The 24,973-nt window shown below is 44.8% G+C and overlaps 1 protein-coding gene across 1 annotated transcript; it reads right to left on the minus strand.

Moving 5' to 3' along the window:
- Positions 1-1,834: 1,834 nt before the first annotated feature.
- On the minus strand, positions 1,835-24,392 carry LOC311119487 (band 4.1-like protein 4B). The gene is made up of 23 exons (XM_084157749.1): positions 23,579-24,392; positions 21,106-21,210; positions 16,133-16,175; positions 15,556-15,634; positions 15,177-15,221; positions 14,702-14,754; positions 14,496-14,616; positions 13,333-13,420; positions 13,155-13,243; positions 12,984-13,053; positions 12,581-12,750; positions 11,692-11,804; positions 11,518-11,536; positions 9,742-9,775; positions 9,492-9,586; positions 5,900-6,054; positions 4,090-4,205; positions 3,882-3,992; positions 3,565-3,617; positions 3,320-3,472; positions 2,998-3,133; positions 2,714-2,847; positions 1,835-2,620 (listed from the first exon to the last, which is right to left on the minus strand). The coding sequence occupies exons 1-23, from the start codon at positions 23,831-23,833 to the stop codon at positions 2,557-2,559; spliced, it is 2,301 nt and encodes a 766-aa protein (XP_084013875.1). The 5' UTR covers positions 23,834-24,392; the 3' UTR covers positions 1,835-2,556.
- Between the last annotated feature and the right edge of the window lie 581 nt (positions 24,393-24,973).

Raw genomic sequence — 24,973 nt, forward strand, 5'->3', positions numbered from 1 at the left:
GTTTACATGTTATGGCAAATACCAAAGCACTGCTAACCAATCCAATTACTATACAGATTATACTGTATATCAACAGCATAGTGTCTGACATAAAAGTTACATGTAGTTAGTTAATCAAATGCCGAATCACTCCCACACCCCTCCCATCTGACCTGTTTATGGTTGCATAGTGCCACTCCACCCTTGCCTTTTGTTTGTGATGCCAAGCTGAGCCCAGAGCCAGGAGATCACTATTCCTGTTGCCAGTGGTGTAAAGTACTAAAACTAAAACAACTTTAAAGTACTACTTAAGTAGTTTTGGGGAGTATCTGTACTTTACTATTTATATTTTTGACAACTTTTACTCCACTACATTCCTAAATAAAATAATGTACTTTTTACTCCATACTTTTTCCGACACCCAAAAGTACTCGTTACATTTCGAATGCTCAGGCAGGACAGCAATATGGTCCAATTCACGCACCTATCAATATAATGCATTGTAATCCCTACTGCCTCTGATCTGTCGGACTCACTAAACACAAATATTGCGTTTATAAATTATGTCTGAGCGTTGAAGTGTGCCCGTCTGTCCATAAATTAAAAAAACAATTCAATCATGTCGTCTGGTTTGGAATATAAGGAATTTGATGTATAGCATTTACTTTTTTATGACAATTGAGTACTTTTTCCACCACTGTACTTAAGTACATTTAAAACCAGATACTTTTACTTAAGTCATTTTCCATTAAGGTATCTTCACTGTTACTCAAGTATGACAATTTAGTACTTTTTCCAACACTGTCTATTGCCTAACCCAGCTCGGTCCCAACTCCTATCCCTAATCCACACACTCAGCCCTGCTCAGTCTCGCACTGTGATGGAGATTTACCACTGTGCTATCTCAGATGCCTTACTGTAATGTCACTGTGATGGAGATTTACCACTGTGCCTGCATGGCTGCATCTCAACAGTCTACTACACTGACGTAAAAGGACAAATTGTTCTCATCTATCATGAGTTTTCAGATCAGTGCAGACTAAGGAGAGGAGTCAAGGAGATGAGCCCACTTTAGACTATTGAAACTCACCCAGTGTGTTTTACTCCCATGTAGGCCAGATTAGACAGAGCTATACATGGCCAATGATGATGAAGATGTAATACATTAATAATGTAATATGTTGATGATGTCTGCTGTGACTGTGGGTCCCTGGCTGTCCAGGGAACTCTCCTGTGACCACACTGACACTAATAAATAGAACATGTGAAACAAGCCTGTCTGGGAAACTCATTGATTACAAATCACACGCACCGTCTGTGAATTCATTATTCATTACAACGATCAAGTGATCAAATTGGAGTGAAGAACCTATGATAAGTGGGTTTGTGATTTGGTGCGTTCACGCACTCCCACACCTCTCATACTGCTAAGGTGGGGCCGCTGTTGACAGAATGTGGCTGGAGGAGGAACACTGAGAACTCCCTGTCACAGTGCACTGACTCTCAGTCCCTCACACACCTTCTCTCACAGTACTATTGTCATCCTGAAACATTAGAGACATTATACCACAGGATGGTATTTTCTAGCAGTAAAGAATGGAGGGAGAGAGAGAGGGGGGATGAAGGTAGAGGAAAAGAGTAAACAAGAAGCAGTAGGACCTTGTTAGTGCAGAACTAGCATTGTGTAACACTACAACCCCACCCACATTCTCCCTCACTCACTCCACAACACCCTACCTGATCCTGTTTATGCACCGGTTTCTCTTGATTTACCTGACACTCACACACCGACAGGAAACCCCCCCCCCCCCCACACGCACACACTTCCGAGCAGAGACCAGACAGAGCAGGAGTAAAAGTAACCATGTTTTCTTTATTAGGGTTAAACACAGGGGTATAGAACATAGACAAGAACAGCAATAAGGAACTGCACAGAAACATGGCAGAGCTGTAACCTGAGCTCTGACCCAAACTCTCCAGTTAGTTCCACGTAACCACAGGCCTAGGATCAGTTTAATCGCAAAAATTCTAACAACTATAAGGAGGATGTAAAAAAGGCCTTATCCAGGTAGTGGTTACGGGAAACTACAACTGATCCAAGCTGCAGTCTGTGTGGGTGTGTCTCTATCTACAGGACAGGAATGGGACTGCAGCTCTGCAGATTTTCGCCTGGGAACAGTTACTAGCATGTAGCAGTTTAATTAGAGCGGGTCAACTTGACAATACAATAAGTCATGACAAGTGTGTAGGATTCCCAGCAGTAACCTTACTACTTTACCATTCATCTTTCATCGTCACCTGTCCCTCTGCCCGCCTGTCTGTCTGTCTGTCTGCCTGGTTATTTGATTCTCTCTGAGCATGTGTTAATGTTATTTCAGGGTCTGTAGTGTGGGTATACATAAAACATGTTCCTTGTAAAATAACACTTAAGCAAAGTCGTTTTTATGCAAATATAGAAAGGTTGACTGCATTATGTAAATGTCTAAATGCTGAGTGTGGCCAGTGGAGGTGGGACTCCTGAAGGTCATCTCAGACCAGGTCCATGAGACATCCATGATGACACAGGGGTCAGGGGACTCAGAGCTCCGTCATCAGGAGAGCCCTGAGAATCTTCTCTCTGCCCAACCTCATCTCCTCCCCGCTAAACACAGACACACACAGGAATGTTACATGACTGGGATTTGTGTGTGTGTGTGTTAGGTGTTAGTGTGTCTGTAACCTGAGTGTGTGTTACCTGTCGGTGTGTGAGGCGAGGTAGGGTACCAGGTGAGGGATAGAGGTGTGGTAGTAGGAAGGTGAGAGGTGGGGAGAGGGGGAGGGGGAACGCTCACAGCATGGACTCCTCAGCTCCAGTATCGGCATGTCCATCTGCAACACACACACACAAAACAGTTTAGTTCACAATCCACTATTATCCTGGTATTTGCTTAGAAATGTCATGGCTCTGATCCAAATGGACAAATGCACTGCCATGAAAAGTGTGTGCGTGTGATGCTGAGTGCTCTGGGGGATGGTAACCTGTGTGTGTGGTTCCTGGGGGTATATGGAGGGTTGTGTCTGGTTGTCCAGTGAGTTGTTAGATCCAGACTTCCCAGTGCTCCGGGACGAGATCGCTGCAAGGGCCTCTGGGAGATTATCCTCGTCCTCATGGTTACTGAGGACCAATTACAGGACAGTGTTCAGCCACAACATTCTAAATGTATCACATGAGTACTGAATAACTAACATCATAGGTTTTTCTGTATAGTGGCTAGGCTATGACAGTACTTGGAGTACAGGACACAGATGTGAGCATCGTATGGAATCCCAGAGCAGGTTGTGAAAACCCTGCCATACTTACAAGCTGAACTGCCTGACCAGTCTTTTCCTGCGGTTGGGGTTAGACTTGGCGGGTCGGTCTGTGGTTGAGTTGTGGTCGGGGCGGAGGGACAATTTCTCTGTGGTCAGACTGGACGTGGCAGAGTCTCTAGAGTCCTGACTGGAGCTCTGATACCTGAGACACACACACATACCATTATCTACCATCAAACACACACACACACACACACACACTGGGAGGAGTACTGTATCACTGGTAATACTGGCCTGTCGTTGATCTCCTGACTAGAGGTTTTCCCTCTGGGCGTCAGTGGAGCATCCTTCATCAGGAGAGGAGAGGAGGATGACAGGAGGATGACAGAGGAGAGGACAGGAAGAGGACAGGAGGATGACAGAGGAGAAGACAGAAGGATGACAGAGAAGAGGACAGGAGGATGAGAGAGGATGTTAGCTTTTACACGGCTACTGCAAACACACACTCACTAGGGGTCAGTACTCACTCTATAGAGAGCCTCCATCACTCACTAGGGGTCAGTACTCACTCTATAGAGCTCCTCCATCACTCACTAGGGATCAGTACTCACTCTATAGAGAGCCTCCATCTGAGCTTTGAGGATGTTACACTTGAGATGGTCTGGAGGGCTGCGGGGAGAGGAGGGGTGGAGAGACTTCTCAGACAACTGCTTCTCTTCCGCCTGAGAGATGAGCGAGAGAGAGAGAGAGAGAGAAAAATGGAGTCCAAATGTGTACTAAAATAACTGCTAAAATGTGTCACCTGGTGTGTTACTGTACCTTGTTGTCCACGTTGACATGAAGTGAAGGCCAGGGAGAGGTGTTGCTGTCTGTCTCCAGGGGGTTGAGCAGACAGAGCTCCAACTCATCTACAGGACAGGGAGGGGCTCTGTGTTCTACACACACACACACAGTGTTAACATACAGTGCCCTCCACAATTATTGGCACCCCTGTTTAAGATGTGGTCGAGGACTTCCAAAAATTCTCCTTTTTTTTTAACAACATAGAACCCAAATGCAAAAAAGAGAAAAATCCAACCTTTTATTTAAGTACATTACTTTGGTGAAGAAAAAAAAAAATCACACATTTAGAAAAAAAAAAACTTGAAATCATGTGTCCCACAATTATTGGCACCCCTGATGTTAATACTTTGTACAACCCCCCTTTGCCAACAAGACAGCACTTAATCTCCTCCTATAACATTTCACAAGATTGGAGAACACAGAGAGAGGGATCTTTGACCATTCTTCTTTGCACAATCTTTCTAGATCATCCAGTGTCCTGGGTCCTCTCTTATGCACTCTCCTCTTTAGCTCGCCCCACAGGTTTTCGATTGGGTTGAGGTCTGGGGACTGAGATGGCCATGGGAGGACCTTGAGTTTGTGACTGCTGAACCATTTTTGTGTAGATTTTGCCACATGTTTTGGATCATTATCCTGCTGAAAGACCCAATGACGACCCATCTTCAGCTTTCTGGCAGAGGCCATCAGGTTTTTATTTAAAATGTCCTGGTAGTTCAAAGCGTTCATAATGCCATGCACCCTAACAAGGTTCCCAGGGCCTTTGGAAGAGAAACAGGCCCACAGCATCACAGATCCTCCACCATACTTCACGGTGGGCATGAGGTGCTTTTCGCATACTCATCTTTTGTTTTACGCCAGACCCACTTAGAGTGTTTGTTGCCAAAAAGCTCAATCTTAGTCTCATCTGACCAAAGCACACGATCCCAGTTGAAGTCCCAGTGCCGCTTAGCAAACTCCAGACGTTTACGTTTGTGAGTGTTAGTGAGAAAAGGCTTTTTCCTTGCATGCCTCCCAAACAGCTTGTTGGCATGTAGAGAGCGTCTGATGGTTGTTTTGGAGACTTTGTGACCCCAAGATGCCACTCTTTGATGCAATTCTGTGACAGTGAGCTTAGGACTTTTTTTTACTTCTCTTACCATCCTCCTCACTGTGCGTTGTGGCAAGATAAACTTGGGACCTCTTCCAGCCTTGTTTGTCACTGTTCCAGTTGTTTTAAACTTCTTAATGATTCCTCTGACTGTAGATACGGGCAAGTTAAGGCGAGTGGTTATTTTCTTGTAGCCATTGCCTGACTTATGAAGGTCGACACAAATCTGCCTTACTTGAATGGTGTGTTCTCTTGTCTTTGCCATGTTGACAAATGGGTAAGAGAATTAGGCCTCTGTGTCACGTCATATTTATACCCCAGGGAAACAGGAAGTCATGAATTACTAATTAAAAGTTCCTAGATACCCTGACCAACTTTAGCAACTACAGAAAAATATATTTTAAAAAAAATCAATTAAAATTTTCAGCGGAATTGTAAGGGGTGCCAATAATTGTGGGACACATGATTTCAAGTTTTTTTTTCTTCTAAATGTGTGATTTTTTTTTTTCCACCAAAGTAATGTACTTAAATAAAAGGTTGGATTTTTCTCTTTTTTTGCATTTGGGTTCTATGTTGTTTAAAAAAAAAGGAGAATTTTTGGAAGTCCTCGACCACATCTTAAACAGGGGTGCCAATAATAGTGGAGGGCACTGTATAACCTGGCTGCCGTGGTGTGTATACCTGTGTGTGTATACTCACTGTTCTTGCTGTGTGTGTGACAGTAAGTCTCCTGGCTGTTGTCGTAGTGTGTGTGTCTGCGGTGGCGATGGTGCATGCTTCCAGAGTAAGGCGTCTCATTCTCCTCAACACTGAACTGCTGCTCCCCTCCCAGGACAGGACCACTCAGAGGGAAACTGGGGACAGCACATCACACACACTCAAACACACAGTCCAGAAACCCAGAACCTCAGACAGCACCCTGGTTCATCTCCATTACCACACATTAACAATAGTTTTTAAACCTCTCTTTGGTACACAGGCTGCTGAGGGGAGGACATATCATAATGCCTGGAATGGAGTGAATGGAATGGCATCAAACACATGGACAGCACCTTTGATACCATTCCAGCCATTACTATGAACCCGTCCTCCCCAATTAAGGTACAACCAGCCGCCTGTGCTTTAGTAGTCTGTGTGCGGTATTGTGCGTGTATGGCACATCATTTTAACACAGTCATTCATTGTGTGTGTGTGTGTACACATGTACATTATTAAACTTAAGTGAAAGAGTTTAAGCAGTGCGTTTATTCAACAAGGCTGCAGCTATAGCAACCAAGGCTGGTTGTGATAGGAGTAATTTTAAGGCAACAGGAAGGAATGTTGAGCATGACCAGGATGTAAACACAATCAGCATTAACAGAGGTAAACAACAAGGCTATCAGTGCCATTCTATTGATTAAGCTGAGTCAGAACCTCTCACACACATAACATTCATGTCTCCGAAGAACAAAGGTAGATATGCAGCGATAGATTCAAGGCAAGGTTTCCATAACATGACATCCTATTGTAATGTACAGTGGGGAAAAAAAGTATTTAGTCAGCCACCAATTGTGCAAGTTCTCCCACTTAAAAGGATGAGAGAGGCCTGTAATTTTCATCATAGGTACACGTCAACTATGACAGACAAATTGAGATTTTTTTTCTCCAGAAAATCACATTGTAGGATTTTTTATGAATTTATTTGCAAATTATGGTGGAAAATAAGTATTTGGTCACCTACAAACAAGCAAGATTTCTGGCTCTCACAGACCTGTAACTTCTTCTTTAAGAGGCTCCTCTGTCCTCCACTCGTTACCTGTATTAATGGCACCTGATTGAACTTGTTATCAGTATAAAAGACACCTGTCCACAACCTCAAACAGTCACACTCCAAACTCCACTATGGCCAAGACCAAAGAGCTGTCAAAGGACACCAGAAACAAAATTGTAGACCTGCACCAGGCTGGGAAGACTGAATCTGCAATAGGTAAGCAGGTTGGTTTGAAGAAATCAACTGTGGGAGCAATTATTAGGAAATGGAAGACATACAAGACCACTGATAATCTCCCTCGATCTGGGGCTCCACGCAAGATCTCACCCCGTGGGGTCAAAATGATCACAAGAACGGTGAGCAAAAATCCCAGAACCACACGGGGGGACCTAGTGAATGACCTGCAGAGAGCTGGGACCAAAGTAACAAAGCCTACCATCAGTAACACACTACGCCGCCAGGAACTCAAATCCTGCAGTGCCAGACGTGTCCCCCTGCTTAAGCCAGTACATGTCCAGGCCCGTCTGAAGTTTGCTAGAGTGCATTTGGATGATCCAGAAGAGGATTGGGAGAATGTCATATGGTCAGATGAAACTAAAATATAACTTTTTGGTAAAAACTCAACTCGTCGTGTTTGGAGGACAAAGAATGCTGAGTTGCATCCAAAGAACACCATACCTACTGTGAAGCATGGGGATGGAAACATCATGCTTTGGGGCTGTTTTTCTGCAAAGGGACCAGGACGACTGATCCGTGTAAAGGAAAGAATGAATGGGGCCATGTATCGTGAGATTTTGAGTGAAAACCTCCTTCCATCAGCAAGGGCATTGAAGATGAAACGTGGCTGGGTCTTTCAGCATGACAATGATCCCAAACACACCGCCCGGGCAACGAAGGAGTGGCTTCGTAAGAAGCATTTCAAGGTCCTGGAGTGGCCTAGCCAGTCTCCAGATCTCAACCCCATAGAAAATCTTTGGAGGGAGTTGAAAGTCCGTGTTGCCCAGCAACAGCCCCAAAACATCACTGCTCTAGAGGAGATCTGCATGGAGGAATGGGCCAAAATACCAGCAACAGTGTGTGAAAACCTTGTGAAGACTTACAGAAAACGTTTGACCTGTGTCATTGCCAACAAAGGGTATATAACAAAGTATTGAGAAACTTTTGTTATTGACCAAATACTTATTTTCCACCATAATTTGCAAATCAATTCATTAAAAATCCTACAATGTGATTTTCTGGATTTTTTTTCTTCTAATTTTGTCTGTCATAGTTGACGTGTACCTATGATGAAAATTACAGGCCTCTCTCATCTTTTTAAGTGGGAGAACTTGCACAATTGGTGGCTGACTAAATACTTTTTTTCCCCACTGTATATAATCACTGATAAGAATTTAACAAGCACATTTTCCTTAATCATTCATCTGAGATTTCCAAAGTAGCTATATTCACCTACAGATGTAATGTAGAACCATGTAATCCCTAGTTCCAGCAGCATATGATGACACAGACTACTTCACACACTGCACACACACTCAAATGCTTTACATCTTACATTCAAACAATGAATCCTGATCTAGGATAACTTTGCAATAACATGAAATTATTTGGCTTGCTCTGAAAGGATTTATCTAAAAGCAAATCTACCCGCTAACTGGGCAGGAAAATAAAGTAACGGTACGATTGTTTTGTATAGCATAAAAGGAATTTCAATCTTACCCAGTTAAATGTGAGGACTTTGTAGCATTTAGACACTGAAGTATCAACAACAATCACATGAACTAACACGGCACTGAACATGAACCATTAAACATCATGGTCCAATCCACTAGGAGAGAGATCTCTCTATGGTCTCTGTGTTTAAAGTCTCTCGCTCTCTTTGTTATTACAGGCTCTTTCTCCCTCCCCAGCATGGTGGTGGGGATCTGATGGAGAAGACACATGGTAGACAAGGCTGGTGTGTAATGATGATGGTGGTGATGATGAGGGCCATGTATTTTGGTCCATGAGTCCACAACCAGAGTGTTCATCTGTCTCCCTCAGTCTTCTGTATTCCAGTTCTCTCCTATGCATGTGTGTATGTGTTAGAGTTTGGATTTAGTGGTGGGTTTGGGACAGGGTCCTGGGGCAGAGCTGTAGAGGTTAGGGTGTAGGGGTCAGAGTGCAGTCATGACCTTGTCTCTGTACACCACACTGATGGATCCTGGGAAAGACCCGCTGGTCCTCTCTGGTACTGACTGATGACTGGGCTCTGGACTCACTGCTACTGCGGCAGGCGCTCTGGACATGGAACATGACACACACACGGTGAGCATACACACACACACACACAGCCGGTCTGAATGACGCAACACATGAATGATGTAACAGTGATGTGAAATGAAAGACATTTTAAAAAGATAAAGGGAGTAGAGCCCACCAGGCAGAGAGAAAGACTGCACCTCTGAAATGAGAGAGAACTCTGGGGGCTAGGGGGATTTTCACTATATGCCATTAAGACGCCAACTGGCCTTCCCTGTGTGTCTGTCTGTGTGTCTGTCTCACCTGTGCGGGGATGTGTGTCCTGAGCGTTGTAGGTAGATGGGGGGTGTGAGGGCTGGGTGCCAAGGCTCATGGGCTATAGGGATGTTACACTGGTACTGAAGAGAGAGAGATGGAGGCAAAGACAGTGAGAAAATAATATTCAGTTGAATATTGCAGATGCATTGCCATGGTAATCAGTCAAAGGTATCCATTGACATTTTATTTTTTAACCTTCATATCCATGAGGAACCATTGTGTGTGTGTGTCTTACTGGGTGTAGACTAGGTTCGGGGCTGGTGTGGGCGCTGAAACAGAACAACAAAACTCCTTAATAAGACCACATTTACATACAGATCATTAACAGAAACATATCTTCAATTTACATACATTTTACAACAATGTGCATCATGCTCATTCACATACTGCTCATTAACACAACATACAGTGCCTTCAGAAAGTATTCACACCCCTTTTCCACATTTTGTTGTGCTACAGCCTGAATTAGAAAATTTATTAAAATAGTGGAATTCATTTTTACAAATGAAAAGCTGAAATGTCTTGAGTCAATAAGTATTCCACCCCTTTGTTATGGCAAGCCTAACGTTCAGGAGTAAAAATGTGTTTAACAAGTCACCTAATTTTCATGGACCAACTCAGTGTGCAATAAGTGTTTAACGTGATTTGACTGACTACCTCATCTCTGTACCTCACACATAAAATTATCTGTAAGTTCCCTCAGTCGAGCAGTACATTTCTAACAGATTCAACCAAAGACCAGGGAGGTTTTCCAATGCCTCGCAAAGGGCACCTATTGGAAAGCAGACATTGAATATCCCTTCGAGCATAGTGAAGTTATTAATTACACTTTGGATGGTGTATCAACACGCCCAGTCACTACAACGATACAGCTGTTCTTCCCAACTCAGTTGCCGCCGAGGAAGGAAACCGCTAAGGGATTTTACCATGAGACCAATTGTGACTTTAAAACAGTTAGAGTTTAATGGCTGTGATAGGAGAAAACTGAGGATGGATCAACAACATTGAAGTTACTCCACAATACTAACCTAACTGACAGCGTGAAAAGAAGGAAGCCTGTACAGAATAAAAATATTCCAAAACATGCACCCTGTTTGCAACAAGGCACTAAAGTAATATTGCAAAGAATGTAGCAAAGCAATTCACTTTTTGTCCTGAATACAAAGTGTTATGTTTGGGGCAAATCAAATATGCAACACATAACCAAATACCACTCTCCATATTTTCAAGGATAATGGGGGCTGCATCATGTTATGGGTATGCTTGTAATCGTTAAGGACTGGGGAGTTTTTCAGGATAAAAAAAGAAACGTAATGGAAAAATCCTAGAGGAAAACCTGGCTCAGTCTGCTTTCCACCAGACACTGGGAGACAAATGCACCTTTCAGCAGGACAATAACCTAAAACACATGGCCAAATCTACATTGGAGTTGCTTACCAAGAAGACCGTGAATGTTCCTGAGTGGCCGAGTTACAGCTTTGACTTAAATCTGCTTGAAAATCTATGTCAAGACCTGAAAATGGTTGTCTAGCAATGATCAACAACCAATTTGACAGAGCTTGAAGAATGTTGAAAAGAATAATGAGCAAATGTTGCACAATCCATGTGTGGAAAGCTCTTAGAGACTTAACCAGAAAGACTCAGCTGTAATCGCTGCCAAAGGTGATTCTATCATGTATTGACTCAGGTGGTTGAATACTTATCTAATCAAGATATATTCGTGTTATATATATATATATATATATATATATATATATATATATATATATATATATATATATATATATATATATATATATATATACATATACACACACACACACACATACATACATTTATTTTTAAGCGTTCACATTTTGACAGAGTATTATGTAGATCGTTCACAAAAAATGACAATTAAATCAATTTTAATCCCACTTTGTAACAACAAAATGTGGAAAAACTCAAGGGGTGTGAATACTTTCTGAAGGCACTGTACATGCTTGGTTGTCCTGTGCTCTCAGGGACCCACCTGAGGTGTAGTGGTTTGGCTGTAGAGAGAGAGCGAGAGACAGGTTAATCAGGTCAGTGAATCAAGCACAGGAGAATTCACATGGGAAACTGCCTGTATGGATGTTTTACTGTATGGGGTAACTGGGAGCTGTAGGGTATAGGCTATAGGGTGTACTGGGGGGAATATACCAACCCTTGCCCCCCAGCGAGTGAGTGCGGGAGGGGTATCTCTTGCTGGGTCGTCTCTCAAACGTACTGGCCCTCCTCAGCCTCCCTCCGTGAGTCGCCTGGTACTCAGTCTTTCCACTGAGAAGGAGAGAGAAAACACTTTAAAGGATTTGGACAGTGAGTCAGATGAACTCATTGATACCAGTTTTATGTCTCTGCATGCAGTTTAAAGGAAGCTGCTAATTAGCATTAGCGTAATTGCTAACTAGCATTAGCGCAATGACTGGACGTCTATGGTAACTGCTAGCATGCTAGTAGATATCATAGACTTCCGATCATTGCGCTAACGCCAGTTAGCATTGGCTCACGAAACTACCGCTAACTTCCTTCATACTGGACGCAGATAGATAAAAATGGTATCCATGAGTTCATCTGACTCTGGGGTAGTAGATAAGGGCTTCATAGCCAAAATCTCGAAGTTTCCCTTTAACGAAGACTAACTGTAGCTGGCGTCTGTATTTGGCATGTTAGGATGTACAGAACATTTACATGACTCAACATACTGCGTCCCTGTATGATGGGGATATATGCGTGTAATAGTGTGTGCATCTGAAGGTCATTTCAGTTTGTAAACAAACGGCGTGGCGACAGCTCCCTGTAACCATAGGGAAAGATCCCTGTAACCATAGCTTCCATCAAGTAACCATAGAGACAGAACTTGCATTTTGGATGGCGCACTAGTCTTAATTTAGTGCACTACCTTTGACCAGAACCCTACCTAGTTCTGAGTGCATCCAAAATGGCACTCTATTCACCATATAGTGCACCATAGAGCTCTGGTCAAACCTGGTGTACTCTATAGGGAATAGGGTGCCATTTTGGACGCAGACTCTGTTGGTGCAAGCCCCACCCACCTGAACCTGAAGCGTGATCCGAGGCGTGTGAAGTCACTGCGGGAGGCATTCCCAGCAGTGGGCTGACGCAGCCGGAAGAAGGCGTGGCTCTCCACGGCACATTTCCACAGGTGTTTACATGTCTTCGAACTGTCCAACTGGAACACAAATGTGTGCTCCTGCTCCCGCCCCTAAACACACAACAGCCAATCACAATCAACCACCACTCCGACAAAAACCATGTATGAAATCATCTTTGTCGTCAAGTCAAAAGGTCAAATAGGGGGTGTTCATGCACAAGTGTGTAGCCTGTAAATGTATGATGGTGTGAAATGGAAATGTGTTTTTTGCATATATGAGACACCTTCAGAGAGTGGGGTCATGGCCAGGGCTATTTGTCACCGTGTGTGTGTATATTGCTCACCTGATCATCATCCTCCGTCACCACTAGAGTGAGTCGACTCTTCTTGAAGTCCAGGCGGGTGATCTTGGGCCTGGAAAACACACACAGTTGACATTGTCAGAGACTATGCAGCTGTTTTCAAGAATATATCAGTGTGTTTTGGAGTGTTTATGTCAAAGACTGTGTGTTTACCAGAAAAACAGGCCTATCTTGGCGGAGCCCTCAAACACCAGGATGCCAGTGGGAGTGAGACCCAGAGCGTACTCTCCTCCGTCCCTTCCCTGAGGACAACACACACAGTCACACGCTCATAATGCTACTCTACGACCACCAGCACAACTCCCTTCAAAAACACCACACATGCACCAACCTTGACAAAGTGCATGTCCACTCCGTACAGCTCCAGCCATTTACACTTGTTGAGGAAGCTGGTCTCTGCCTGGGATGGATCCTTACCCCTGGGAAAACACACAAACATGTGCTCGGCCTCTAACACACACATATCCTGCCCTGTAGGTGGAATGTCCTCAATATTTCTTGCAGTGATCCAGTTCAGATGTACACAACAGATTAGGGCCTAGGGGTTTATCTGGCAAATAGAGAGAGAGCGAAACTCAGTAGGGTTTCTCTTCGGTTTCTCACTTTCACTGGTGTCATGTCAGCTCAGTGAGCCCCAGCGTATGTGTGTGTAATCTGTGTGTGTGTAATCTAATCTGAGATTGGAGCGATCAAACACTAGCGGGGTTAAATACTGCCTGGATTCAATCAAGATGCTCCAGGGACTAATCCCTTAATCCGTCTCACAGACAGAGAGGAACAGAGGGAGAGAGGACCAGAGGGAGAGAGGACCAGAGGGAGAGAGAGAGAGGACCAGAGAGAGAGAGGAACAGAGGGAGAGAGGACCAGAGGGAGAGAGAGAGAGGAACAGAGAGAGAGAGGAACAGAGGGAGAGAGGACCAGAGAGAGAGGGAGAGAGGACCAGAGAGAGAGGGAGAGAGGACCAGAGAGAGAGAGAGAGAGGACCAGAGAGAGAGAGAGAGAGGACCAGAGAGAGAGAGAGAGAGGACCAGAGAGAGAGAGAGAGAGAGAGGACCAGAGAGAGAGAGAGAGAGGACCAGAGAGAGAGAGAGAGAGGACCAGAGAGAGAGAGAGAGAGAGGACCAGAGAGAGAGAGAGAGGACCAGAGAGAGAGAGAGAGGACCAGAGAGAGAGAGAGAGGACCAGAGAGAGAGAGAGAGGACCAGAGAGAGAGAGAAAGGACCAGAGAGAGAGAGGACCAGAGAGAGAGAGAGAGAGAGGACCAGAGAGAGAGAGAGAGGACCAGAGAGAGAGAGAGAGGGAAGTGGTGAGCTACATAGGTTTGATACAGCACTAGAGAACACCAGAGTGATCACCTGCTCTCCTCTATCTGATGTTAAATAATCAGACAGCCCATGTGGCTATCACCTGTCCTGTGTTCTTATCCAGATGCACCTACAGTCTGTTCAGACAGAAACCAGTGAAGATGTCCTGTTTGATGGCGTTTTAACTCACCTTAGGTCCACCCACTTGTTAAAAATGTCTGCCTCCATGGTCTCACTCTGTTTGGGTGTGAAGCGGAACTCTGACACCAGCTCAGGAGAATGCTCTAGAGGGTCACAGTCCCCCAGCTCACCTACACACACACGCGTTATAATCAGGTGTAAAAGAAACCTAAACACTGATTGAAGAGATACCGTAGTGTGTAAATCATCACCTACTCTGTAAGCAGTAGGCCCCCAGTTCTACTGATACATCATATGGACATTTCAACCTGCAGGGAGAGAGGAAGGTTAAAGAGCAGAGATCACACCATATGTAGCCTTACTTTCAAGAGTATTTGTGTGTGTGTGTGTGTGTGTGTGTGATATAACTATATATGTGTGTGTGTGTGTGTGTGTTGGGGAGGAGAGGTCCTTTTCTTCAAATTAGCAGCCCTCTGATGTTCTGATCCTGTACTTTATTATAGAGCTACACACAGGAGACATGACCCAGATGGAGAGAGACACAGAGAGAGAGAGAGAGAGAGACAGAGAGACAGAGAGAGAGAGAGAGAGAGAGAGAGAGAGAGAGAGAGAGAGAGAGAGAGAGAGAGAGAGAGAGAGAGAGAGAGAGAGAGAGAGAGAGAGAGAGAGAGAGAGTGTGTGTAGAAAGTGTGTGAGGTTTAGTGTGTCGGGGGTGTTAGGAGCTGCTTACTTGCCGGACAGAATGTCTTGTCGAAGCTGCAGCACAAACAGGTACCTGGAACACAGACAAAAGGAGTGAGAGAATAAAACCACTCAATCTTTCCCTCTTTCACACTGACTGACAGACAGGCACACAGACTGTCTCTCTCTGAAGAGGTCTCAGTCCATTTTGCCTTCATTAGTCTCTTCCCCACTAGACCAAAGTAATTAGCTACGCTGCCCCTTTACACCTCTACACTACACCCAGGAGGGGGTGAGTTTGTGTGAACGAGAAACTGTGTGTGTGATTGTGTGTGTGTATTCATGTGTGCTAGAGAGTGTGTATATGAGTGTCAGAGAGCGTGTGTGTGTGTGTGTGTGTGTGTGTAGGCAGCCAGGTGTGGTGTTACCTGGTGAACTCCTCATGCAGGTTATTGGGCTCTGAGGAGTAGAACTTCACCCTGAAGAACAGTCTGTATGGAGGACCATCTGAAACAGACAGAGGGAGGGAGGGAAGATATAGACATGCCAATCTACTATTCTACCACATATTGTAAAAAACATTATATATATATATATATATATATATATATATATATATATATATATATATATAAATAAATAATTCTGGGGACACCAGGCACTTAAACAATTCTGCAAACTCGGGTAAGAACCAGGCAGCCCTGGTTGCAAAACGTGTGCACCTTCTCTCTCTCTGAGAGGGGCGTTTCCAGACAAGGTAAACATGGGCATCACCCTGCAACACTCCCTAATCACCATGTCAACAGCTGGTAATGAGCCACCTGCCCCCCCACTTAGCTACATACACACACCATACAAACACTGCACACAAACCCAGTGTATACAGTACACACATTAAGTAGAGGACACTGCCAACAGTCTGGCAAAAGTAGCTGGCTTTCACTTGTTATTAACTATACACCACACACACTAAGAATATTAGATAGTGGGAGTGAATGGACTCACCTCTGATCTGTTTCTTTATGGGCTTGGACACATCCAGCCAGTGCTGAGAGACACAAAGAAGTAGAGAATCAATAGAATGTTATACATATGGGGGATACAACCATCCCAGCTCTGCAGATTTTGCTGTGAAGAGACAGAATCATTAGATAATTTGTTTTGGTACTGTCCATATGTAGCTTGTTTTTGGTCACAGGTCCGGAAATGGCTGAAGAATTGCAACATTTACCTGGAGCTAACTCTGCAGATAGCACTGCTGGGTGATTTGAAAAGTCATAGTCAATCGATCAATAATATAGTATTACTTTTAGAAAAACATTTTCTTTAATTTACAATCTGTAGAAACTATGAGAATAGAAAGGTTCAGACCTTTTGTGAAACATCACAGCACAGTTGAAAAATATATGGCAAACAGATATCAAAACTGGATGGTTTTCAGAGATAGATGGGAGGTGGAGGGTAGCTGAAGGATGGGATTAAAAACAAACAAAAGATGACTATTGTAAAATATACTGTGTCCGTAAAATGTATATAGTATGTATAAGCTGGAAGTAGAAGCCTAAGTGTTGTTGTCCATTAGTTTACTCCAATTAGAGGAGGGATGGTAAGGGAAAATCAATTTAAAAAAGACACACATACATACATACATACATACAGTGAGGGAAAAAAGTATTTGATCCCCTGCTGATTTTGTACATTTGCCCACTGACAAAGACATGATCAGTCTATAATTTTAATGGTAGGTTTATTTGAACATTGAGAGAATTATAAATTGATTTGCATTTTAAATGAGGGAAATAAGTATTTGACCCCCTCTCAATCAGAAAGATTTCTGGCTCCCAGGTGTCTTTTATACAGGTAACGAGCTGAGGTTAGGAGCCCACTCTTAAAGGGAGTGCTCCTAATCTCAGTTTGTTACCTGTATAAAAGACACCTGTCCACAGAAGCAATCAATCAGATTCCAAACTCTCCACCATGGCCAAGACCAAAGAGCTCTCCAAGGATGTCAGGGACAAGATTGTAGACCTACACAAGGCTGGAATGGGCTACAAGACCATCGCCAAGCAGCTTGGTGAGAAGGTGACAACAGTTGGTGCGATTATTCGCAAATGGAAGAAACACAAAAGAACTGGCAATCTCCCTCGGCCTGGGGCTCCATGCAAGATCTCACCTCGTGGAGTTGCAATGATCATGAGAACGGTGAGGAATCAGCCCAGAACTACACGGGAGGATCTTGTCAATGATCTCAAGGCAGCTGGGACCATAGTCACCAAGAAAACAATTGGTAACACACTACGCCGTGAAGGACTGAAATCCTGCAGCGCACGCAAGGTCACCCTGCTCAAGAAAGCACATATACAGGGCCGTCTGAAGATTGCCAATGAACATCTGAATGATTCAGAGGAGAACTGGGTGAAAGTGTTGTGGTCAGATGAGATCAAAATCAAGCTCTTTGGCATCAACTCAACTCGCCGTGTTTGGAGGAGGAATGCTGCCTATGACCCCAAGAACACCATCCCCACCGTCAAACATGGAGGTGGAAACATTACGCTTTGGGGGTGTTTTTCTGCTAAGGGGACAGGACAACTTCACCGCATCAAAAGAGACGATGGACGGGGCCATGTACCGTCAAATCTTGGGTGAGAACCTCCTTCCCTCAGCCAGGGCATTGAAAATGGGTAGTGGATGGGTATTCCAGCATGACAATGACCCAAAACACACGGCCAAGGCAACAAAGGAGTGGCTCAAGAAGAAGCACATTAAGGTCCTGGAGTGGCCTAGCCAGTCTCCAGACCTTAATTCCATAAAAAATATGTGGAGGGAGCTGAAGGTTCGAGTTGCCAAACGTCAGCCTCGAAACCTTAATGACTTGGAGAAGATCTGCAAAGAGGAGTGGGACAAAATCCCTCCTGAGATGTGTGCAAACCTGGTGGCCAACTACAAGAAACGTCTGACCGTCATGAAGACCGTCATGAAAATAAATAATTATATATATATATTTATTATTTATTTATTTACATATATATACACTGAACCAAAAATATCAACGCAACATGCAACAATTTTAAAGATTTTACTGAGTTACATAAATTAATTAGGCCCTAATCTACAGTACCAGTCAAAAGTTTGGACACACCTACTCATTCCAGGGTTTTTCTATAATTTGACTACTTTCTACATTGTAGAATAATAGTGAAGAAATCAATAATGTAGTAACCAAGTGGAATCATGTAGTCTCCCGAGTGGCGCAGGGGTCTAAGGCACTGCATCGCAGTGCTAGCTGTGCCACTAGAGATCCTGGTTCGAATCCAGGCTCTGTCGTAGCCGGCCGTGACCGGGAGACTCATGGGGCGGCGCACAATTGGCCCAGCGTCGTTCAGGGGAGGGAATGGCCGGCAGGGATGTAGCTCAGTTGGTAGAGCATGGCGTTTGCAACGCCAGGGTTGTGGGTTCGATTCCCACGGGGGGCCAGTATGAAAAAAATAAAAAGATAATAATGTATGCACTCACTAACTGTAAGTCGCTCTGGATAAGAGCGTCTGCTAAATGACTAAAATGTAAAAAATGTAAAAATTGCCAACAAGGGTTTTGCCACCAAGTACTAAGTCATGTTTTGCAGAGGGGTCAAATACTTATTTCCCTCATTAAAATGCAAATAAATTTATAACATTTTTTACATGCATCTTTCTGGATTTTTTTGTTGTTATTCTGTCTCTCACTGTTCAAATAAACCTACCATTAAAATTATAGACTGATCATGTCTTTGTCAGTGGGCAAACGTACAAAATCAGCAGGGGATCAAATACTTTTTTCCCCCTCACTGTGTATATGTGTATATATATATATATATATATATATATATATATATATATATATATATATATATATACTGCTCAAAAAAATAAAGGGAACACTAAAATAACACATCCTAGATCTGAATGGATGAAATAATCTTATTAAATACTTTTTTCTTTACATAGTTGAATGTGCTGACAACAAAATCACACAAAAATTATCAATGGAAATCAAATTTATCAACCCATGGATGTCTGGATTTGGAGTCACCCTCAAAATTAAAGTGGAAAACCACACTACAGGCTGATCCAACTTTGATGTAATGTCCTTAAAACAAGTCAAAATGAGGCTCAGTAGTTCGCTCTGGATAAGAGCGTCTGCTAAATGACGTAAATGTAAATGTAAATGTAGTGTGTGTGTGGCCTCCACGTGCCTGTATGACCTCCCTACAACGCCTGGGCATGCTCCTGATGAGGTGGCGGATGGTCTCCTGAGGGATCTCCTCCCAGACCTGGACTAAAGCATCCGCCAACTCCTGGACAGTCTGTGGTGCAACGTGGCGTTGGTGGATGGAGCGAGACATGATGTCCCAGATGTGCTCAATTGGATTCAGGTCTGGGGAACGGGCGGGCCAGTCCATAGCATCAATGCCTTCCTCTTGCAGTAACTGCTGACACACTCCAGCCACATGAGGTCTAGTATTGTCTTGCATTAGGAGGAACCCAGGGCCAACCGCACCAGCATATGGTCTAACAAGGGGTCTGAGGATCTCATCTCGGTACCTAATGGCAGTCAGGCTACCTCTGGCAAGCACATGGAGGGCTGTGCGGCCCCCCAAAGAAATGACACCCCACACCATGACTGACCCACCGCCAAACCGGTCATGCTGGAGGATGTTGCAGGCAGCAGAACGTTCTCCACTGCGTTTCCAGACTCTGTCACGTGCTCAGTGTGAACCTGCTTTCATCTGTGAAGAGCACAGGGCGCCAGTGGCGAATTTGCCAATCTTGGTGTTCTCTGGCAAATGCCAAACGTCCTGCACGGTGTTGGGCTGTAAGCACAACCCCCACCTGTGGACGTTGGGCCCTCATACCACCCTCATGGAGTCTGTTTCTGACCGTTTGAGCAGACACATGCACATTTGTGGCCTGCTGGAGGTCATTTTGCAGGGCTCTGGCAGTGCTCCTCCTTGCACAAAGGCGGAGGCAGCAGTCCTGCTGCTGGGTTGTTGCCCTCCTATGGCCTCCTCCACGTCTGCTGATGTACTGGCCTGTCTCCTGGTAGCGTCTCCATGCTCTGGACACTACGCTGACAGACACAGCACACCTTCTTGCCACAGCTCGCATTGATGTGCCATCCTGGATGAGCTGCACTACCTGAGCCACTTGTGTGGGTTGTAGACTCTGTCTCATACTACCACTAGAGTGAAAGTACCGCCAGCATTCAAAAGTGACCAAAACATCAGCCAGGAAGCATAGGAACTGAGGTGGTCTGTGGTCACCACCTGCAAAACCAGTCCTTTATTGGGGGTGTCTTGCTAACTGCCTATAATTTCCACCTGTTGTCTATTCCATTTGCACAACAGCATGTGAAATTTATTGTCAATCAGTGTTGCTTCCTAAGTGGACAGTTTGATTTCACAGAAGTGTGATTGACTTGGAGTTACATTGTGTTGTTTAAGTGTTCCCTTTATTTTTTTGAGCAATATATATATATATTGCTCAAAAAAATAAAGGGAACACTTAAACAACACAATGTAACTCCAAGTCAATCACACTTCTGTGAAATCAAACTGTCCACTTAGGAAGCAACACTGATTGACAATAAATTTCACATGCTGTTGTGCAAATGGAATAGACAACAGGTGCTGGCGGTACTTTCACTCTAGTGGTAGTATGAGACAGAGTATATATATATATATATATACATACACACATACACACACATATATATACACATATATATATAAAAAAGTAGAGAAAGACAGACAGAGACAGAGATATGTAGAGAGAATATGATGGAGAGAGAGAGAATATGACAGATAGCTGGAGAGTCAGATCAATCATTTTAACACCACACTGTGATTCATTTAACTATTGTCATTACATCATAGGGAAACCCCTCAGCAATGGCAGGTTGTGGTGTGTGTGTTTGTGTTCAGAGGCTTTATGTATACTCACCGAGACTTGTTCTGGGTCCATGAACTGCAGTCCAAAGTAGTCAGCCTCCACCAGGTCCAGATGATACCTGATCTGGTCAAACAGCTCCTGGCCCTTTGACCTTTTCTGTTAAACACACACGTGTACTATAGTCACAATAGGGAGGCTGGAGAATAAATAGCCTAGACCTTGATGCTGGATATGGAGCAGAATGACAGTGTGTGTGTAATTACTAGGGCCTGCATCTGGGGCAGAATCAGAGGGATAAAACCTGGGGGAGTTTCCATAATTCAGGCCTTTGTCTTTGAAACACCCGCCCTTGAGCTGAACACCCACCAAGATGCAATGCCCTAAACCACTAAAAAGCTGCACCCCTCACAGTGTGTGTTTTTAAAAGAGAGAGGATAACCTTGTACTTTGTTCCCTGATAACAAGTCTGAACCTGCCTATTTCTGTGTGTGTGTGTGTGTGTGTGTGTGTGGTGTTACGGAGTGGGAGGTCACAAAAAAAAGCTATTGTCTTCCTGTTCCTCTCCTCAGCTCCTGTCAAATCACAGCACAGACACACACTCCCAAATCAACCCCATACCCAAGGCACTTTCCCTAGACAGACAGACAGACATTTCCCCTAGATATTATCTCCAAAGCTCTTGTGCAGATCTGGATTAGACAGCAAGTGCAAGTAAAATGGGACAAAGTCCACCAAGCCTATAAGGAGGTAGAAAAGGTGAAGTTATCACCATAGCGCTAATACCCATGAAATCCACTCATATCTAGGAGTGTTTAGGGGGTAGTGGCTAGCTGAAAGCGCCTAGGGGCATAGCCATGCGAAGTAGGGGTCCTGAGGGTGCTGCAGCACCCCCTGATAAATAAGAAGAAAAAAATGTTTTCAAATACCTAATATTTCTTTTCCACAAAAGTAGTGCCCTGGGCCTTTATTACTACTTTCTATATGAGCAGACCAAAATAGCCATCAACAGTGCAGGGAGAAAGAATTCTCAGCAGCACTGCCCCCCCCCCCCACACACAAATAAAAGTCAGCACCCCCACCCTTAAACATCTTCTCACAGCCATGCCTAGAGGGCAGGCCCTAGCGGGTCGATTTTGGATGAAGACAAGTTTAATTGAATTAATTTCAACTCAATACACCTGTAGATGAATCCCTGAGGGAGGATTCAGCAGTCATGTTCAGGCTTGTTCCTGTCAGAGCTCTATATAGACTCTGGTTTCAGTCAGCTGATGTCCTGTGATCCGTTAGCATTTTCTCCAGCCAGTTCGTATTAATAAGAGGAAACAAAGGAAATAGTCCTTACATACACAAGCCTTTATTCTCTAAGGCAAAGTTATAGCCTACTGTTTGGAATAAATTTAATGTGATATTACTGAATGTACTGTTTAGTTCTGAAGAGAGGATGCTTTCCACACACTGCAAGAAATTATCTCCAGAGTCAAACTTCATAAAGCATATTTCTTAACTACACCATGTCCTGGCTCCACACACCTGCAGCGCACTAATTTAACTTCAAGACATTGAGCGCAGCAATTTACATCCTCTCACACGCAGTGAATTGCGCTCATGTTCTGATGTTTTGTGTATTTGCCAGATAATCTTTTGCCCAATACAAATCCAACTTATTATCATCATGATAAACTACTAGCGTCTATCCAGGAACATTAGGTCATAGGATCTCTGTATCCATGACCATTGATTCCCTCAGCAGTCTGACTTCTTGTAAGTGTTCAAAAAGTGACACGAGACGGCTTCATTGACGATGAGACACGCACAAACTCGACCTTTAAGATAAAAAAAAGCTCACAAGACAACATGATGCACATACGCCTACATACTAATCATCTCCATCTCCCCTGGACCCACACACTCTCTCTTGTCACAGCACCACAAGATAAATCAGATCACTCACTCACAGAGACAGAGAGAGAGAGACAAACAGAGATAGAGAACTGAGGATGGAGGGAAGGAGGCAGAGAGAGAGAGAGAGAGAGAGGGAGGGAGGGAGGGAGAGAGGGACAGAGATGGGGGGGGGACAGAGGGAGGGGGGGGGGGGGACAGAGGGAGGGGGGGGGGGGGACAGAGGGAGGGGGGGGGGGACAGAGGGAGGGGGGGGGACAGAGGGAGGGGGGGGGGACAGAGATGGGGGGGGGGGGGGGGGGGGCAGAGAGGGAGGGGGGGGGGACGGAGAGGGACAGAGATGGGCAGAGAGAGAAGGAGGGAGATGGGCAGAGAGGAGGTGGAGGTTTCTCTGAGGTAAGCAGCTTCCTCCCAACAGTCAGAATGGGGAAGTAATGTGATGAATTGGCTGATCACAACACCATCTGTAGCCCTACCTCTCACTGCACAGGACACACAATGACAGGTGTGAAAACTCCATGGTGCTGAATGACCTAAGCCATACAACCATAGAATAACAGCCACGTTTTTATTCTGCTGATAGAGAATTGTCCGAAAATAATATGGAGACACCACACACACTCACTGGTATATCCACGTTAACGTCCGACCCGTCCAGCAGCAGCACGCGGCAGGTGATTGCATCCCTGGCGGTCCCAGCCGCCGGGATGTGCACAGCCGCTCCCCCGGTCACCACGGCGGGCGCGTGGACGACCTGCTGTTGGTGTGCGAGGAGCGCGGGGTTCGCGGTTCCCCCTCTTCCTTTCCCGTCCGGTTCGTCCGCTGTCTGAAACCGTCTGCGCGAGCGGTGGCTGAACGTCCGGCGTAGGAAGCCCATCATCTTTCCAATTGTTAATTCTACCCACAGCGCGAGCACCGTGTTCGGTGTCCACGGGGAGGCTTACTACAGGGAAACAATGTGTGTGGCGTTTGTCCCACTGCCACCACCCCGGGGCGAAGAGTCCCTCACTGCAGGCACGGAGACCTCAGGCTGCCGCTGAATCCTGAAACTGACTGTCGGCAGCAGTGGGGATCACCAGCCGCATAATTGAGCAGGACCTGTCTATTCGGCATTAACAAAGCAACCAGTTGAATTTTCCAATCATTTATTCGGTTTCAATAGTGAACTCACTCACGGAAGCACAACCCCCCTTTCGTCTCCGCCTGCCTTTCGTCCCCGCTCGCGCACCTGCTGTTGCACTGATTCTGAAATGTTGGAGAAATCCCGGAGAAATCCCGAGCAGCTCTCGTGTTCCGCAGCGGGCGTCCCTATAGTCTCACATACCGTGGTTAGTCTCCCGGGACGCGCTTACTCAAACCAGTGGTCGGTATTATTTAATCCTCTCACGAAGAACCGAAACTGCTTCACCTCACAGGTAAGTCAACCAGAGAAACTGGACAAACAGCATGCTTTGCGCCTGCGTAAAAACACAACGCAGAACAAACTTTTTTTTTTACTGGGGCCAGGCTGTGTCAGCGAAGCAGCGCTCCCTGTCGGCCACAGGCGACACCACGGCTAGCGCAGTGGAGGACAAACCACAATAGGGACAATGTAATGTGGAGGACAAGCAAAAAAGAAGAATGCAATTTCAGAATAAACCGGTAGGATTATGGTGTAGCCGCGGGATTCAGGCAGAAAGAAGCACACACACCAGTGAAAGTGCAGAGAGTTGACCTGTCCTAAAACAAATATATTCCTTTTACTCACTCCAGATATCTGCCTGCTATGGTTGTTTAGTAGTAATTGCTACTATGCCCCTCCTAAATCTTTCTATGAGATCAGTAGACTGTTCAACATGGTCTGGGACTTATGTTGGCACTGAACTGGAGCATGCAGACATCTAGGGCAGGTAACAGGAATGTGTTTAAATGAGGACTAACTGCACTGCAGCCTGTAGGACTCAACTCCTACAACGTTTTGATACGTACAGGCAACTCTACTGGCCACAAATATACTTACATTTACCTGGAACTGATATTA

This window comes from Coregonus lavaretus (genome assembly GCF_964263955.1).
Source record: "Coregonus lavaretus genome assembly, chromosome: 3".
Classification (NCBI taxonomy): domain Eukaryota; kingdom Metazoa; phylum Chordata; class Actinopteri; order Salmoniformes; family Salmonidae; genus Coregonus; species Coregonus lavaretus.

Excerpts from the sequence above, each read along its gene's own strand:
- LOC311119487 (XM_084157749.1), bottom strand. The coding sequence starts at position 23,833 with ATGATGGGCTTCCTACGCCGGACGTTCAGCCACCGCTCGCGCAGACGG. Across the intron at positions 9,587-9,741 it reads CCGAACCTAGTCTACACCCA|TACCAGTGTAACATCCCTAT; the intron begins GTAAGACACACA and ends CTCTCTCTTCAG. Across the intron at positions 3,618-3,881 it reads AGATGGAGGCTCTCTATAGA|GATGCTCCACTGACGCCCAG; the intron begins GTGAGTACTGAT and ends CTCCTGATGAAG.